The sequence below is a fragment of the Pinus tabuliformis genome, chromosome 3_2 (genome assembly GCF_031772625.1).
Source record: "Pinus tabuliformis cultivar Carrire ecotype Pingquan chromosome 3_2, CPIR1, whole genome shotgun sequence".
Taxonomy (NCBI): domain Eukaryota; kingdom Viridiplantae; phylum Streptophyta; class Pinopsida; order Pinales; family Pinaceae; genus Pinus; species Pinus tabuliformis.
Genome location: NC_142302.1, coordinates 1,169,688,959 through 1,169,705,066, shown reverse-complemented (window position 1 = coordinate 1,169,705,066; position 16,108 = coordinate 1,169,688,959). Strand labels below are relative to the sequence as shown.

The following is a 16,108-nucleotide window of genomic DNA, read 5'->3' as shown; positions in this document are numbered from 1 at the left end:
ACAATAAAAAAAACCAACATTCTTTCCAATTATCTAAATAAACCTTTTATGTAAATATAATAGTGAAATTAAAAATATTATTTAGTATGTCACTAACACACTTAATATATCAGAAATTTATGAAGTAAATATCCGTGATTTAAAAAAAAACACCATTACAAGAATATCACAACTAAAAACAAAAAGAAATATTAATATTAATGTTAAATAATATATAATATATATATATGTAAGTAATATATCCATGTTAACTAAAAGACTTATTATCAACTCGATATCCTAATTGGAAAACATGTGTAATTTTTCTATGAACATCATCGAATTGGAGAAGAATTAAATCCTCGAAATGGAAACCAATTTCAAATTAAGAAAAATACCTCTAGGGATTTGATGTAAGTTGAAATATATCTATATTCATATATAGCTAACTTCACTTATCGTTCTCTACAAAACGTGAATGAAGAATTTCTCAAGACCACTAAATCAAAATACTCATAGTTTGAAAAGTTTTTGCCTGTCAAGCTACTATCCGTTCCTTTTTTTTTTTTTAAGCTAGTTTTCGTTGGTTTTATTGCATGTCAAATTAATGATAAATCATAATAAAAATAATGGTTTAAAACCGGTTAGATGTTTTATGGTTTAATGTACGGAAATGTTATTTTAAAATGAAAATTATAAAATATGAAAGACGAAAATTTATAAAATATTGAAAAAATTAAATTAAATAGTTTCTGAATTTTAATAGTTATCAAAAACATTTATTTTATATATTTATTTTATTTATTTTATATATTTATTTTATGGTAAATTTTATATTAATATTTTAAAAAATTATAAAAATTAAGTTATAATTTAATTTTAAACTATATTATTATTATTGTTGTTAAAAAATAATATATATATATATATATATATATATATATATATATATATATATATATATATATAATTAGTTTTTTGACTATGGATATTCACTTTAATATTAATATAAAGGTTCTTAATTTGTAAATACACTGTATTATAATATTATGGGTCAATACCATGAACTATCAATATCACATAACTAAAAAAATAAATAGTGTTCATATTACATTTTTTAAAAATAATTAATATAAGTCATCTTCATATGACATTTTTCAAATAATTAATTTAATTAAAAAGATATAAAAGGTGTGAATTATTTTGACATTAATTTCAGTGTTTTAATGAAAATATTAATGTGGTTGATATAGCTGAAGGCTTCATAAATATAGCAAAAAAAACTATTGTAGCACAAAGAATGCATTACCGATGCACACATTTACCTGATTAACCATATATAAAAAGGTTATGGGTCAATTTTAATTTGAGCAAAAAAAGGAATTACACTTCTTGTTGTAAAATGAACCATTTTTCTAAATAAAATTTGCTTATATATTAATTTCCCAGTCTAATTAGAATATAAATTTATTAGAATTGGAATAATATCAAATCCCTCGGAAATTGTTGGGCATGGAGCCACTTGGCACAAACCTACTTTTTCTATTTATTAAAAGTCAATGCAATCTAACAAACTCTACACACTACAACCGTTGATAAGCATTATATTCCCTCAATCCAGAAAGTCAAATAATTTTTTTTTTAAATCAATACAACCTAACAAACTTTGTAACACATTACAGTCATTGATAAGCATTCACGTCAAACATATGCTTACCATAATCCCTTGAGAATCAATCTAAACCTTCAATTAAAAAATTCTAAAAAGTCAGCAAATCCTCATCGCCTCTTTAAATAAGAAGCTTTTGGTAATTAATATCACTCATATTCGTATGACTTTTTTTCAAATAATTAATTTAATTAAAAAAACAACAAAAATATAATTTTTTTTACATTAATTTCAAATTTTAACTTGTGATTATTAATAAATAAAAATATTTGAAAATTAAATTTACCAACCACTTTTTTTATTTTTAAGTTGAACACCTAAAAACTTGAACCCACACCCTTTGAAAACGTTATTCCTTGCTATCAAAGCGATGGTGGATCTAACCACTTTTTTTATTTTTAAGTTGACCACCTAAAAACTTGAGCCCACAACCTTTGAAAACGTTAATCTTTGCTATCAAAGCGATGGTGGATCTAACAACTTTTTTTATTTTTAAATTGACCAACTAAAAAATTGAAACCAGAGCCTTTGGAAACATTACTCCTTGCTATGAAAGCGATGGTGGATCTAGCACCTCCGAGGGGGCAATCTGCCCACAACCTAATAAACAACAATAATTAAATTAAAATTCCATGATGCCATATAAATATTTCAATTAAATTGCATTCCCTAAACTTCACTAAAATACAATTCATTCAAGTTAGGAACATTGTCACCTATTATCAAAATAACATTACCTAAACTTCATTAAAATACAATTCATTCCATTTAGTAACAATGCCACCTTATTATCAAAATGGGTCAACAGCAACCAATGAGCACGATTTCATCCCTGAGACTCTGCATCGAACTTCATCCTCTAAAACTACTAAAATTAGATAAAATGACTGTTACATAACCAATGGAATGATGGTTGGAAAATGATCAATCAGCAGGATGCACCATTACCGTCGTCTCTCACAGGGTTCCACTCCCATAATTTATCGGAGTAATTTGGCATACACGCACCATAGGTTAGAGCGTTATTGAGAACTAGGTTAGATGGATTATCAGCATACAGACCTTCAGACATGGCCAGTTGATCTGGTGCTCTCGGACACATCAAACATGCAGTCAAATATAGTTCAAGGTCTTCATTTAAAGCAGTAGGCCCACATGGTGTACTCCAAACATTTCCGCCCTCGCTGTAAATGCGTTCTTCAATCTTCTCTGACTGATCCGGTACATCGTATTCCATTGTTTCTCGGACTCCGTACTCCATGTGAGCTCGGAATCTTTCCTCCTCAGTTAGTGGTTTGGGTATTATTTTTATACTGGTGGGCAAGTTTTCGAGGTTAACGATTTCATCTTTACCAACCTCGTTGATCCCCAGATTGCAAAACTCGCCTGTCGTTCTAGGGTTGCTGCACGGCATGCAGGTCTGACACTGGTGCATTTCTTGATCTTCATGATTTTCGATTTTCATGTGACGTTCCTTTACTTGCTGGAATCCTTCCTCGGATCCTCGCGACTTTCTGTAGACACGGCAAAGGCAAAGTTCACTCTGCCAAAATACATTAAAGTCAGTCGACAGTACACATGCTCATGCGAATAGGTTGTCCTCATCATATATTTTTATCGACTCCTTCGACGAGTTTACAGCAGATTTTTTTAATCAGGTAATATAACCAGAGGAAATGGTGGTTTGTTTGGAGGTATTTTTTTGAGTTAATTTTAGTTAAATTTGTGAGGGTTTTTTGAAAATTGAGTTTAAATTGTTTTAATGTGTAGAATTTCAGTGTTTAATGGTTTTTCAAGTGTTAAATTTATTTATATATATTTTAAATAACAAAAAGTCACATTCTTTCTTGAAATTGTATTACCTTTCTATTAAAATATATAACTTAAGTTAAACGGTTTTTAATTCATTTTCATAAAATTTATTATAAAATAGAGTTAATAGACCTGTATCACATGATTCTCTGCTGTAAACCTCAAGCTATCTCTTTTCCACTAATTAGAAATTTTAAAATGTTTAGAAGCTTTAATATTTTGAAGAGTTAAATGTTGATGTAGTAATATTTGTAAAATCTACAATATAATAGAAAGACATCTCTAATCCCGATTGTAAAAAAAAATAGTGGAAAAAATTACAAAATACAACGAGTTTAAGATCTCCCCGCATCATGTTTCTGTTAGCAACTCATCACCTCCAAGCAAATTAGAGAAATGGCAATGGCTATTAGAAAAATACCTCATGAGTTCTTTGGCTTTCGAGTTTTGGAAGGCTATCTTCATTTGTTCCAGCTCGTCCTTTTCTCTTATCATAGATTTTTATTGACTCCACCAACCAGTTTACACCAGTTATTTATTCGTTTTGATAAAATTTAGCATAACATAGATTTAATCTTGAATAATAGGCAGGGATCACATGATTTTCTATAGAGTTAATGGAAATGGATCACATATATTTAAATAATTATGGTTTAAAAATATATTTTAAATAATAAAAAGTTATAATTTTTTAAAAATTAAATTATTTGATTATATTGTTTAATTAAAATAAAAATCAAAAATCAAAACTTCATAGTTTTCAATTTATTTTAATAAAATTTACTATAATTTAAAATTATTAGACATAGATAACATGATTTTCTGCTATAAACTTCAAACTATGTTTTTATAATTAATTATACATTTTAGATTATTTTAAAACTTTGATATCTTAAAAGTTTAATAATTAATGTTGTAATATTTGTAAAATATTTCAAAATCTATAATATAATAAAAACATCTCTCATCGAATTGTAAAAAAGTTTTAGTGGACAAAAATTACAAAATACAAAGATTTTAAAATCTTCCCGCATCATGTTTCTCTTAGCAGTTCATCACCTCCAAGCAAATTAAAGAAATGGCCATGGTAATTAGAAAAATACCTCATGAATTCTCTGACTTTGGACATTCGAGTTTTGGCAGCCTATCTTCATTCATGATCCAGTTCGTCCTTTCCTCTTATCATAGATTTTTATTGACTCTCCAATGAGTTTACACCAGTTTTTAATTCCTTTTGATAAAATTTACCATGATATGAATCTATAATGAGTAGGGATTATATGTTTTTGTCTTGTAAATATTACGAGATGTGTTTTTAATTCCTTTTGATAAAATTTACCATGACATGAATATATATTAATCTCATGAGTAGTGATTATATGTTTTTCTCTAATAATGAGCAGGGATTATATGTTTTTCTCTGTGTTTTTTATTCCTTCTGATAAAATTTACCATGACATGAATATATATTAATGTCATGAATAGTGATTATATGTTTTTCTCTAATAATGATTATATGTTTTTCTCTAATAATGAGCAGGATTATATGCTTTTCTCTGGTAAATGGTACCAGATGTCTTTTTAGTAGATTTTGAAATATTTAAAAATATGAGCAGGGATTCTATGTTTTTCTGTGGTAAATGTTAGAAAATGTGTTTTTAGTAAATTGTAGATTTTGAAATATTTAAAAATTTTGATATAGTAAAAAGTTAAATAATTATCATTTTTATTTGAGTTTTCTAAAATATTCCAAAATTTATAATAAAATAGCAAAACATCCTTAATCGAAGTGTTAAAAGCTCATGATAAAATAGAAGGAGAAATACTCTATCTGCATACTAAGACTTAAGATCCCCTCCATCATGTTTCCATTAGTAATTCATCACCTCCAAACAAATCAAACAAATGATCATGGCAATTAGAAAAGCACCTCACGAATTCTTTGATTTTCGAGTTTTGGCAGCCTATATTCGTTCATGATCCAGCTCGTCCTTTTCCCTTTGGGGGCCTTCCCTTTATAAAATACGAGTGATTTCTTCAAGCCTATGCAACGAGAAACTTCATTGTGAATCATCCGGTCGGCCCCTGTGGCTTTCCAATATCCAGACTTTGTAACTCTGTTTGGTCGATCTCCATTCCTATACTTTCTATCTCGCTGCACGTAAAAGTACCACTCTTTCTCTCCAGTGAAAGCCAAAGCTGTGAAATTCAAGATGTTAAGAATAGATAACAATCCATTCATTATGTTCTTAACCTAAGAAAAATGTGAAAATTTTATATGAATGAATTAAACAGAAGTATGGTTCATTAGGTTTTGGATAGTGCACTGGTTCCATTCTAGGTTATTCTAGTATTATTTTTAGATATGATCATCATGTAGCCTCACCTTATCAAACTTATGAAAAACATAAAAAATAAACAGAAATATGGGCGTTTATCTGTATAAAACCTGGAAGCTCCCAAGGGTCATAGCCATAGAGATCGACAGATGCAATTAGTTCAATATTGAAGTGCTTCCCCTCCACTTTTCTGCGCAGATAAAATTCCACCAGTTCTTCTTCTGTAGGATGGAATCTGAAGCCCGGCATAAGGAAGCTGCTTTCACCTCCTCTCCACTCTTTGTCCTCTGAAACGCCGCTAGAAGACATGGGCAAATTACTCACCGGGAAAATCATTCCAGATCTTGAAATTCAGAGATTAATTTACAACAAGCTCGTTATGTAGAAGTCCCTCTGAAAACAGAAGAATTTATCAAACAAATATGTAATCTGCTATCCCTCACTTCTGGCCTCACATACAGAAAATCATGCACAACCGGAGCTACAGGTGTGCAATATATGAGAGACAGGAAGACCTTTCACGACATGTCCAGCCCTTGACAATCAAGGACGGTTGGTAAGAGGCCGGGGCCCCATTTTGAGTCGCGGTGACGACCACTGCAAATTCCAAAATGGTTCGGGCCCATCGAATGATCTACACACGAGAGCTCTGGACCATCACAGAGTTGTACCTTTTAACTCTTGATAAATGCGTTGTCTACAGATGCTGGATAGTTAAATTTTGGTTGGAATTTGATGATAAGAATTTCATGAATTTAATCATGGGAGAGAGTTTGAATTTCTTTTTATGGGGTTAGGATTCAAAATTATCAAGAATTTTTAGAACTTTTATATTTTCATACTAGCTAGATTTTCCAAAAAGCTATGTTTATTTGCTAGATTTTCCAGAAATTATTGTTTCTGTGAAAATTATAACCTTATTAAACTCAGGCCTTGGTAAATATCACAGTAACTCCGTTAATTGTAGCCTCGTTAAACTACGCCCTTGATAAATACCACAGTAACTCCGTTAATTGGCCTGCACTGCGCTGCCATACCATCAGCGTACGACACAATTTAGTGGACTCCAAAAATCGTGGGCCATACCTCTGACTACTTCATTTTCTCGCTGCAAATCAGAAAGAATGCTCATTGCCGATTAGCCATTAGTGTGCATCCCAACAGTCAAATGAAACCCGTGACACAGCGTCAGTGTCTGTGTGTGTAAAGAGGTACAAAAGTAAGAATTCTGCTATAACGGCTTTCGCTACTTCGGGGTAGTATAATCATGTCCTACCATCATGCAATTTTTATACAAAACTCATATATTCAAGTAATGTTATATCGTTAGCTCTTCAATGTTTTAACTATTTTGCATTTTCTTTTTTTAGATTTGTGAGTTTGTGGGTTTAAGTTTTATAGTCGGCCAAATCTAAATTTTTTTATGGGTTTTAAGAAGGTGCTGGATCAAAATAAGATATAATTAAAAAAAATTATAATATGCTTATTTAATTAGATAGCCAAATTATCATATGAAGATGTAAAGTGTTTATAATAATCCTAGATCATGTTAATCCCATATTTATTAAGCATTTTGTTGAGGCATAAATTTATTTTAGAGTGGAATAGATTTGATCCTTCGAGGCTTTTGATACATTTGAGGTTTATATGTATATATGTATGGAAGGAGTTACACATCTTTTTTATCTTCAAACACACTAGTAAAATATTTTAGCAATAAAAATATTTTATTTTCGTTTGCTTTATATGATGTATACATAGACTCTTTCTTTCTAGATAAATATTTACATTTATTTTTTGTTATTTATATTTTTTTAAAATATTGCATGTGAACTCTTATTAAGCATTAAAGGAATTACATACCTCCCATATATATGCATTTTGAAATATTTCATTTATAATCCATGATGAATTTTTTTTTTGTTATTAATATTTTAAAATGTCACTTATCAATTTCATATTCAAAATTGAAAAATTTACAGCTGAGCTCTCTATATAGAATTATGTTAATTAATATGGACATTGAAATATGTTATTTATAGTTGATATTAAATATTTTATGATATTAATATATATTCTTTAAATTCTCACATGTCAACTGAACACAAAATGAATTACACATCTCTATCACACTAAATTATAATATAAATATTATTTCTAGGTCCTATGTATAAACACCATATTAAATAATGAAGAAATTAGACATCTCTATCATATTAAAGAAAAGAAAGTAGAAAGAATTATCCATAAAATTAGATTTTTTTTTTCTTACTTTCAATTAATTTATCAATCTTGTTTCTAGATGCAATGTATAAACACCATATTGAATAATGAAGAAATTACACATCTCTATGATATTAAAGAACAAGAAAGTAGAAAATAATTATCCATAAAATTATAATTTTTTTTTACTTTCAATCAATTTATTTCTCAATATAAATACTATCCCTTTAGATTCCACTTGTCAACTCTATATTGGTTAATGAAGGGATCACCTATCTCACTAATACTGAAAAATGGAAAGAAATTACAAACTAAATTAAAATTTTCTTGTTTTCAATTATTTTATTTTTATATAAAGTTGATGTAAAATTTAGATGAAAATTAGAGTTTTTTTATTTATTTATAACTCATATTGAAAGAGTTTTTCACTATTACTATTTTTATAATTTTTTACTGTAAGTACAATTTTATTATTTTTAAATATAAAGTTATGGGACAACATCTACATCCATATTGAAATATAGAGCACCTCTCTACTTCCAATAACACCCTTCTAAATCTAATAGATAAATTAAATCATAAAAATAGATGATGTTTAATGTTAAAATGTAATTAAAATTACTATTTAGTTCGGGGTATGAGATTATGAATCTATATTATTCGAAAGAATATATGCTATTTGGAAAACTTCATTGAAAGAAGTTGGTAAAATATTGACTTTCTTGAAAATAATATGAAGTTTGAAATTGCCATTTAATTGTAGAAAATGACATCAAATTGTCCTATGGGACTATATTTTTAAGAATGCTATAGAGACTTAAAGGTATATTTACAATTTCTTTTCTAAATAACTAAAAAATCAAAGCGCATTCCTCACAATTAAAAATAACATGTAAAATGCCTAAAACCCAAAAATGTATGGCATAAATTAACATCCACTCTCTCATATTTATTATAAATCATATAATTTTTTAAAATTAAAATAGTGAGTTCCCCTATTTGGGGTGATAGAGTGGGTAAAAAAAGATAATGGCAATTCCAGAAGCCAAGGGGCGCGAGGACTGCTTACCGTAGCTCACATGATTATAATGCAGAACATGGAGAGGTACTACGTACCAAGAGGGATGTTAGACACGAGAAGTGGCATGAGGAATGTTGGGAAGAACAAAGGTGGTAAGGATGGCGGCGTACGGAGGATGGGACAATAGGTAGGTGCGACAGAGTATGAAAGCGGGGGTAAGGAAAGAAGGATGGGTAAATTGCAAGGGAGAAGGTGAAGGAGAGCGACGGGCAAGCCAGAAGCAAGCAGGAAGAGTAACCTCGAGTATGTTTACTATCTTTTCTCTGTAATTTGCAAAGAAAATTTCAGTATGATGGGAGGGGAAAGGAACTTGGGTCAAGGAGGGAAAGAAAGACCCTGCGTAGAGGTTATGCAATGCAAACAGAGTAGTAGTAGTGAGAGAGAGTGGCCGAGTAGCTTTGCTTCAAGGCTAGAAAGGATGAAGGGCATAGAAAATAATAGGGAAGGGTGCACTGTGCTCAGGGCTAAGGACAGAAAGGCTAGAAAGGATTGTATCAGGGAGATAAGGAGGTCTAAGAGTCCAAAAAATTTCTTCTGGTAGAAATTCTGGGTAGGTGAAGTAAGCTCGGGTAGCAAAGGGGAGTGAGCTTATGAGGGGACGCTGGGCAGGAAGCTAAGAAAGAATGGGGTGACCTTCAAAGGGGGTAATGCTGCGAAGAGAGGGAGTGGTGTCAGCCAGCAAGGCAGGAAGGGAGAGGAGAATTTTAGTGGGAAGCTCCCCGTGTTCACTATCTCGGTGTTTCTTAGAGAGGGGGTGAGGCCGAGGGAACCCAAGGAGGGAGGACGTGAAAAAGGACAAGATATAGTACCTAGGGGTCTGAAAGAGAAGCAATACAGAGGGAGTAGGGAGAAGGTGAGGGCCATCCATGGCTCATTCAAGCACTTGGGAGCAGATAAGTGTAGACATAGGGGAGATAGTGCAGTCAGACATAAAACCTCTGAAACAATTGGAATTTGGATGGGTAATGGTTGTTTTATCTTGACTCTGAACTGTGTCTATTGTGAATAGGTAGCAGAGACCGAAGACATGGCGCAGGAAGCCATAGGACGAGGTCACAGAGGATGGGGAAGTAACGGACCTCATTCTCAAGATATGTGAACCTCAAAAGAAAGGATGGGAAGATGACCCATGGATGAGACCGTGAAGCAAGCAACCAAGGCTTATAAGAAAGGCACGGATGAAGGGATAAGGAAAATTATTGAGGAAATGGAGGAAAGGATTAGGGAAGAGGACTCAGAGGAAGAAATGGAGGAATGGAGAGACATCATTCCAGATCCTGGAAACACTAGAGGAAGACTTTCTCAATTTAAATAGACCTTACATTTGTACTGGCTCATGAAGAGGTTGGTTGGGAAAGTGATGGAACAAGTGTCCATGGGGATGGATTTGATAATCAGAGACATGCCAGATTATAAACGAGACCTGTAGACCATACAATTCCAGCTGTGTAAGCAAGACATAAGATTAGATCGAATTTAGAGACACGTCCCATGCATCGTGGAAATGACACCAACGAATGGAGATTCAACTGAAGACCCAGCGAACATTGAGTCAGAACAGGAAGAGCCCATGGAATAGACTGAGCTCATGGATCTCAGGTTACTATATTTTTAGCGGCTAGTTTTCTTTTATATGCATGCTTATGGGATCTAAGATTAGAGACTGGTTTATAAATAGTTTTGTATATATTGCTTGGGTAGAAAGACTGATAACTTACCAATTTTGGATGGCTTATAATATGCATAGGTGGCCAACAGACTTGGTTTCCCATTGGGCAAGTTGAGGCAACCTATTGACAGTATGTTGATTCATTTTTATTTTATATAAATAGAAAAGGACCTACCTAAGCTTACAAAAATAAAAAATAAAAAAAATAGTGAGTTAAATAATATTTGCAAATAATAGCAATAATAATAAAAATATATGTTAAAGGTTTCTATTAATTTAAAAGAGATTTGTCTAGCCTTAGTGTTATCATATTTGTTGGTTAGAAAAAAACTATTAAAATATAAGACAAGTTTCCAATACAATCGAATTACCAAGAAACGAAAAGGCCCAAAAAACACTTAATATCAAAATACAACCCACTATCATCATTACACGTAAAGTGGGATGATTAAAATCATAGTGAACATGTTTTTCCATGTGTGTGAGCGTCTTGTCCATGCATTCCAACTTCTCAAAGATTCTTCTCTCACCACTCACCAAGGAGGCCAAACTATCCTACATTTGCCATTAATTACTTTTAAGGTCATTCAAAAATTCGTTGATTGCATTTTAATCCTCATCAGAATCATCACTCAACTAATCTTGGAGGAGGGTCACTTTGTCTCAGCTAACTATCAAAAACATCTACGGGGGTGGTGGGTAGGGGGAGGGGGTTGGGGGGAAATTACGTAATCTTAGGAGGTTGTGTAGAGTTGGCATCCATTGCTTCACCTAGGCCACAATACCCCACATCATATGCCTCATGTTAGCTCTATGGGGCCCATACCCCTCCTTTCCCTTCCACGCTAGCGCCACATTACTCGTCAAGATGGGGTATAAAGAGACGTGAGCATTAAATTCGATCCCAGAGACCTATGGCACTACCCTACTAGAAAGTGACTCAAGGCCCGACTTCACTCCTAAACCACCACCCAAATAACAACAAGATACCCAATACAATTGTGACGCACCCTTAGCCTCAAGGAGAATGCCACCCCTTGATACCCTCCAATGTGGTTGACTGATGGATAGAAAGAACCAACAAGCCCAAGTGAAACCATATTGTCCACATTAACCAAGCATAGGAGCACCATAAGCCCCAACCTCAAACACTTAAGAGTCACCCAAAACACAAACGAGACGTCAAATGTGCCCAGCCAAGATGGGGGCTAAGTTGAATATTCTTTGTCCCAACCCTTCATAATCCCCCTAGAAAAACCATCAGCATTAAACTAACTACCACCATGACACTTGAAGTACCAATTCGTAGTCCAACACATAGAAGTACCAATTCCTAGTCCAACACACAAAAGGAGACCACAAGTACCATTTCCTAGTCCAACGCACAGAAGGAGACCACAACTCTCTAGAAAGGAAAAACTCCTTAATAACGCAAAAAATTACACTAAAATACCGTTTGACAAAGTGAGACAACCTTACTAGTAACCTAGGTAGAGATTAGTGACCAAACACGAACCAACCTTCCACCATGTGAAGTCCCATAACATTGAAACCTCCTCTTGTCTTCAAGAAAAACTCTAGATGAAACCTCTTATGATAGGATCTGAGGCCTTCTTCCTCTCATTCGCCCTACAAAAATCTTTAGCTCCCCAATCTCCCACTGAAAAGTACTAAGCTGTTGCATCAAATCTCCATTCCAAATTCATCTCATATAGATGTTGAACCTGCACAAATATAACTGTATCTTCAATGACCTCTCTATCTCCCATTCGAGAACATACATAACCAATCTCGTAGTGTAACCCCCAAGCATAAATAACATCTTCAAGGACTTCTTTATCTCCCATTCGAGACCATAAATAACCAACCTCACAGCGTAACCCCCAAACATAAATAACCCATCAACCTCGGTGGGCATGGCGCATTAATGCCATGCCTCCACATTTAATTATTAATTGAGCTCATGGGGTGTTAAACCTCACTAATATTAATAATGTGTTGATGTACCATCACCATCCACGTATAACAACAATAAACAATTATAAAATAATAATAAAAAATTAATTATAAATAATAGAGAGGATATATCACGTTATTTTTTCATTTAATTTTTTTATTTTTTTTAAATAAATATTGAAGTATATATTATAATTCAAATATAATTAATTAGATAAAGTTAGTAATTTGTTAATGATAAATATATTATTTTAATAGATGGTATAATTTTTATAAATATTAATAATTAAATATATTTTTCACAAATAAAATGTTTTATATATTAATATAATAATAATTTATGAGTAAGGTTGTGTTTAAGTTGGATATCATTTTTTTATTTGGAACTTTCATTTTTATAGGACATGGACCAATTTTCACCAAAACAATGTAAATATTTTAATTCTGATTTTTTAGGGAGAAAGTTAGGTTTTTAACCATTGGACCCATATAATTATGTATATATTATTTTAATATTAAATTTAGATATATAGTCTTAGAGAATTGTTATTTTCCTAAATTTGCCAAAATTTTAAATTTAAGTCAGTGATGAATGTTCCATGTCCATTTGCTAAACTCATATAATATTTTAAGAAAAAAAAAGACAGTTGAAAATTATAGTAATACCAATTCATTTACCAATTCTTTTAACTTACAAATGTATATATAAAATTTGTGATAATAACTATGATTTTGCTAAAGATAAACTCTCCACCATAAATTTTATAATATTTTAAGAAAAAAAAGACAGTTCAAAATTATAATAATACCAATTCGTTTACCAATTCTTCTAACTTACATATGTATATATATAATTTATGATAATAACTATGCTTTTGCTAAAGATAAACTCTCCACCATAGATTTAAGTAAGAAAAAATTTCTGCTAAGTTGCGGCTATATGATTGAATCTCTTTTAACATGTTCTTAAATACATGAAATCAAGCTATCAATCAGCCTCATAACTATGGTTCTGCCAGTGTTGAACTCTCACCATTATTTTTACTTCTTTAGCAAACCGTAAATTTAGCTAAGCTAAAATTTTGGCTAACTTGCCTCCAAATGATTGAATCGCTTTCAACAACATATTCTTAAAGACATGAAATCAATCTATCAATCACCCTCAACATTCATTTTCACTTTTCTGAAAGCTAAAAGCTAACCAAACGTACGCTTGGCCTACTCTCCAAGTCATTGAATTCAATTCACGACATACCATATACAATTATGAAATCAATCAATCACCCGCTTTTCCTTTTATCGGCCCAATGAATTTAAGGCTTGGGAGCATCTGCAACTACTACCACTCATTGGATTTATCCAGCTTCGCCTTCCTTGGACTGTGTTCCGTAAACAGATATTTGATGCTCTCTAGAAAAATTTAAGAATATGATATGTTTCCTCTGCAAGAATCTGAAAAATAAGACAGGGATTTTTCCACCATTACCTCCCTTTCGCCCCCACAGGAGAGCTGGTTCTGTCTTCCGTAAACAGATATTTGATCGTTCTCTAAAACATATATATATGAAGAATATGCTGTGTTTCTCTATAGTTTCAGTATCCAAATTACGTTTCTTCTGACGCAATTGACTAAAGTTTTAATAAAGACACTAGTGGGCGGCGCCGACCGTAGTTAAAATGTATTTTCGAATATATAATTGAATTTAAAAACATTAAATCTTTACAACTTAAATATTCTATTTAAGTAATTTTTAGTCCATTTTTTAAATAAATCTTATTAAAAACAACACAAAGAAACTATAAAATCAGAACTATCTTTACTTATGTAATCACTTTGATCAGAATTGGGTGAAACAAACAATCCACAGAGTCTGTAAATTGTTTTAAGATTTTAATTAGTTCTAAAAATATTCAAAATTTATGAAACTATATCTTGAGAAGTTTAACCTATAAAGTCATATCGATCGAAAATATTACTTAAAAGTAATCCATTCTAGACAAATTTATCTCACTCTCAGTTAGAATAGTCACGCTTCTCGGCCGAGGTAAAATTTCAGAAAAATATTTTGCTGGAGTTGAACATATTCCATGTGAGGCTTCTCAGTTTGACTTGGTAAGTTAATGAGGTACAGGTTAGCATGGTTTTTAAGTAAATTTATTTTTGATTTTATTGATATTTATATTAAAATTTATTGTATTATTTTTGTTGAGGTGAATTTTAATTATTTTTATGCTATTATTTTTTAGTTGAAATTTTAACATATAATTTTATGTAAAACTAAATAAATTTAAAATAATGAGAGATTTTTTAAATATGAAATATACAAATTTAATATATAGAATTTATTATTTTTTAATTAAATTCAATTTAATTTTTTAATATATATATCTATATCTATATATATATATTTGCAATAACAAACTATATATATATATATATATATTAAAGATAATTAGAAAATCTCATATATATATAGTATACGATTAATGTAAAATAGGTATTGATTAAGACACAAGTTTTATTAGTGAATTTCTTGCTATATGGTGTACCATGAAGATTGTCTTTTGGAATGAGGTAAAAGTATTTAGATTGAATGAGCATTCAAAATTCTTTATTGTTTGGTTCAATGGGAAAGTTGAATTAAGATTACTTCACTTAGAATCATGAAAAATGAAAATCCACTAGCTAGAAGAGCAATATGATGATGTGCAAGTTCTTCAGAAAAATAATGCTTTACATTAATATTATCCATTAAATCTTAAGTTAATTTCCATCTCCCAAATATCTAATAATATTATTGGAATGCAACTCTCATATATATATATATATAATCTCTAAAAACTTTTCTTTTAAACAAAATACATAACATAATAACATAAGTTACACCATGGAAAACTATTGTATTCATCATTCAATAATCAATTTTGTCCAATACAAACGTGTTTTTAACTTCTTACTCATTTCCCTTTATACATATAATAACTTAGACCTAGAAAACTTACGAGCTATTTATAAAACCGTGGGAGGTTGAGCCCTTTCGGTTACATGGGAAAGCTTAGCCATTGGTTTCTCCGTGGGGCAAACTTACTAAGCATGGCCATTTCCCAATTTCATGTGAATTTCCCTTCTAATTCATTAACACAGAGACTCGATTTCTTTACCCAAAGCCACCACATACTCACTCTTTTTCTCTCCGAGGAGAAAGATAACCTTATCCTTTGAAGGGTTCTGTCAATTTTTTGCTTATGGTGTTGTAAACGGATTTCTATTGGTTTCCATACTGTCTCCAATGACAGGTGAAAAATTCTTCCTATATTCCCATTTCTTCAAACCAGGAGTACTTTCCTTTATACAAAAACTGCTAATTCTTTCATTAATT

General features: G+C 31.3%; 1 protein-coding gene across 1 annotated transcript; it reads right to left on the bottom strand.

Moving 5' to 3' along the window:
• Window positions 1-2,454: 2,454 nt before the first annotated feature.
• On the bottom strand, window positions 2,455-6,254 carry LOC149184872 (uncharacterized). The gene is made up of 3 exons (XM_089419000.1): window positions 5,910-6,254; window positions 5,391-5,659; window positions 2,455-3,191 (listed from the first exon to the last, which is right to left on the bottom strand). Exons 1-3 carry the CDS (start codon window positions 6,133-6,135, stop codon window positions 2,577-2,579), a joined length of 1,110 nt encoding a protein of 369 aa, XP_089275126.1. The 5' UTR covers window positions 6,136-6,254; the 3' UTR covers window positions 2,455-2,576.
• Between the last annotated feature and the right edge of the window lie 9,854 nt (window positions 6,255-16,108).

Bases quoted from the DNA above. Each gene is read 5' to 3' on its own strand.
- LOC149184872 (XM_089419000.1), bottom strand. From the start codon at position 6,135: ATGATTTTCCCGGTGAGTAATTTGCCCATGTCTTCTAGCGGCGTTTCA. The intron at 5,660-5,909 runs GTTTTATACAGA...TGAATTTCACAG, and splicing joins TGACCCTTGGGAGCTTCCAG to CTTTGGCTTTCACTGGAGAG. The intron at 3,192-5,390 runs GTGCTTTTCTAA...GTATTTTGGCAG, and splicing joins AAAATCAAAGAATTCGTGAG to AGTGAACTTTGCCTTTGCCG.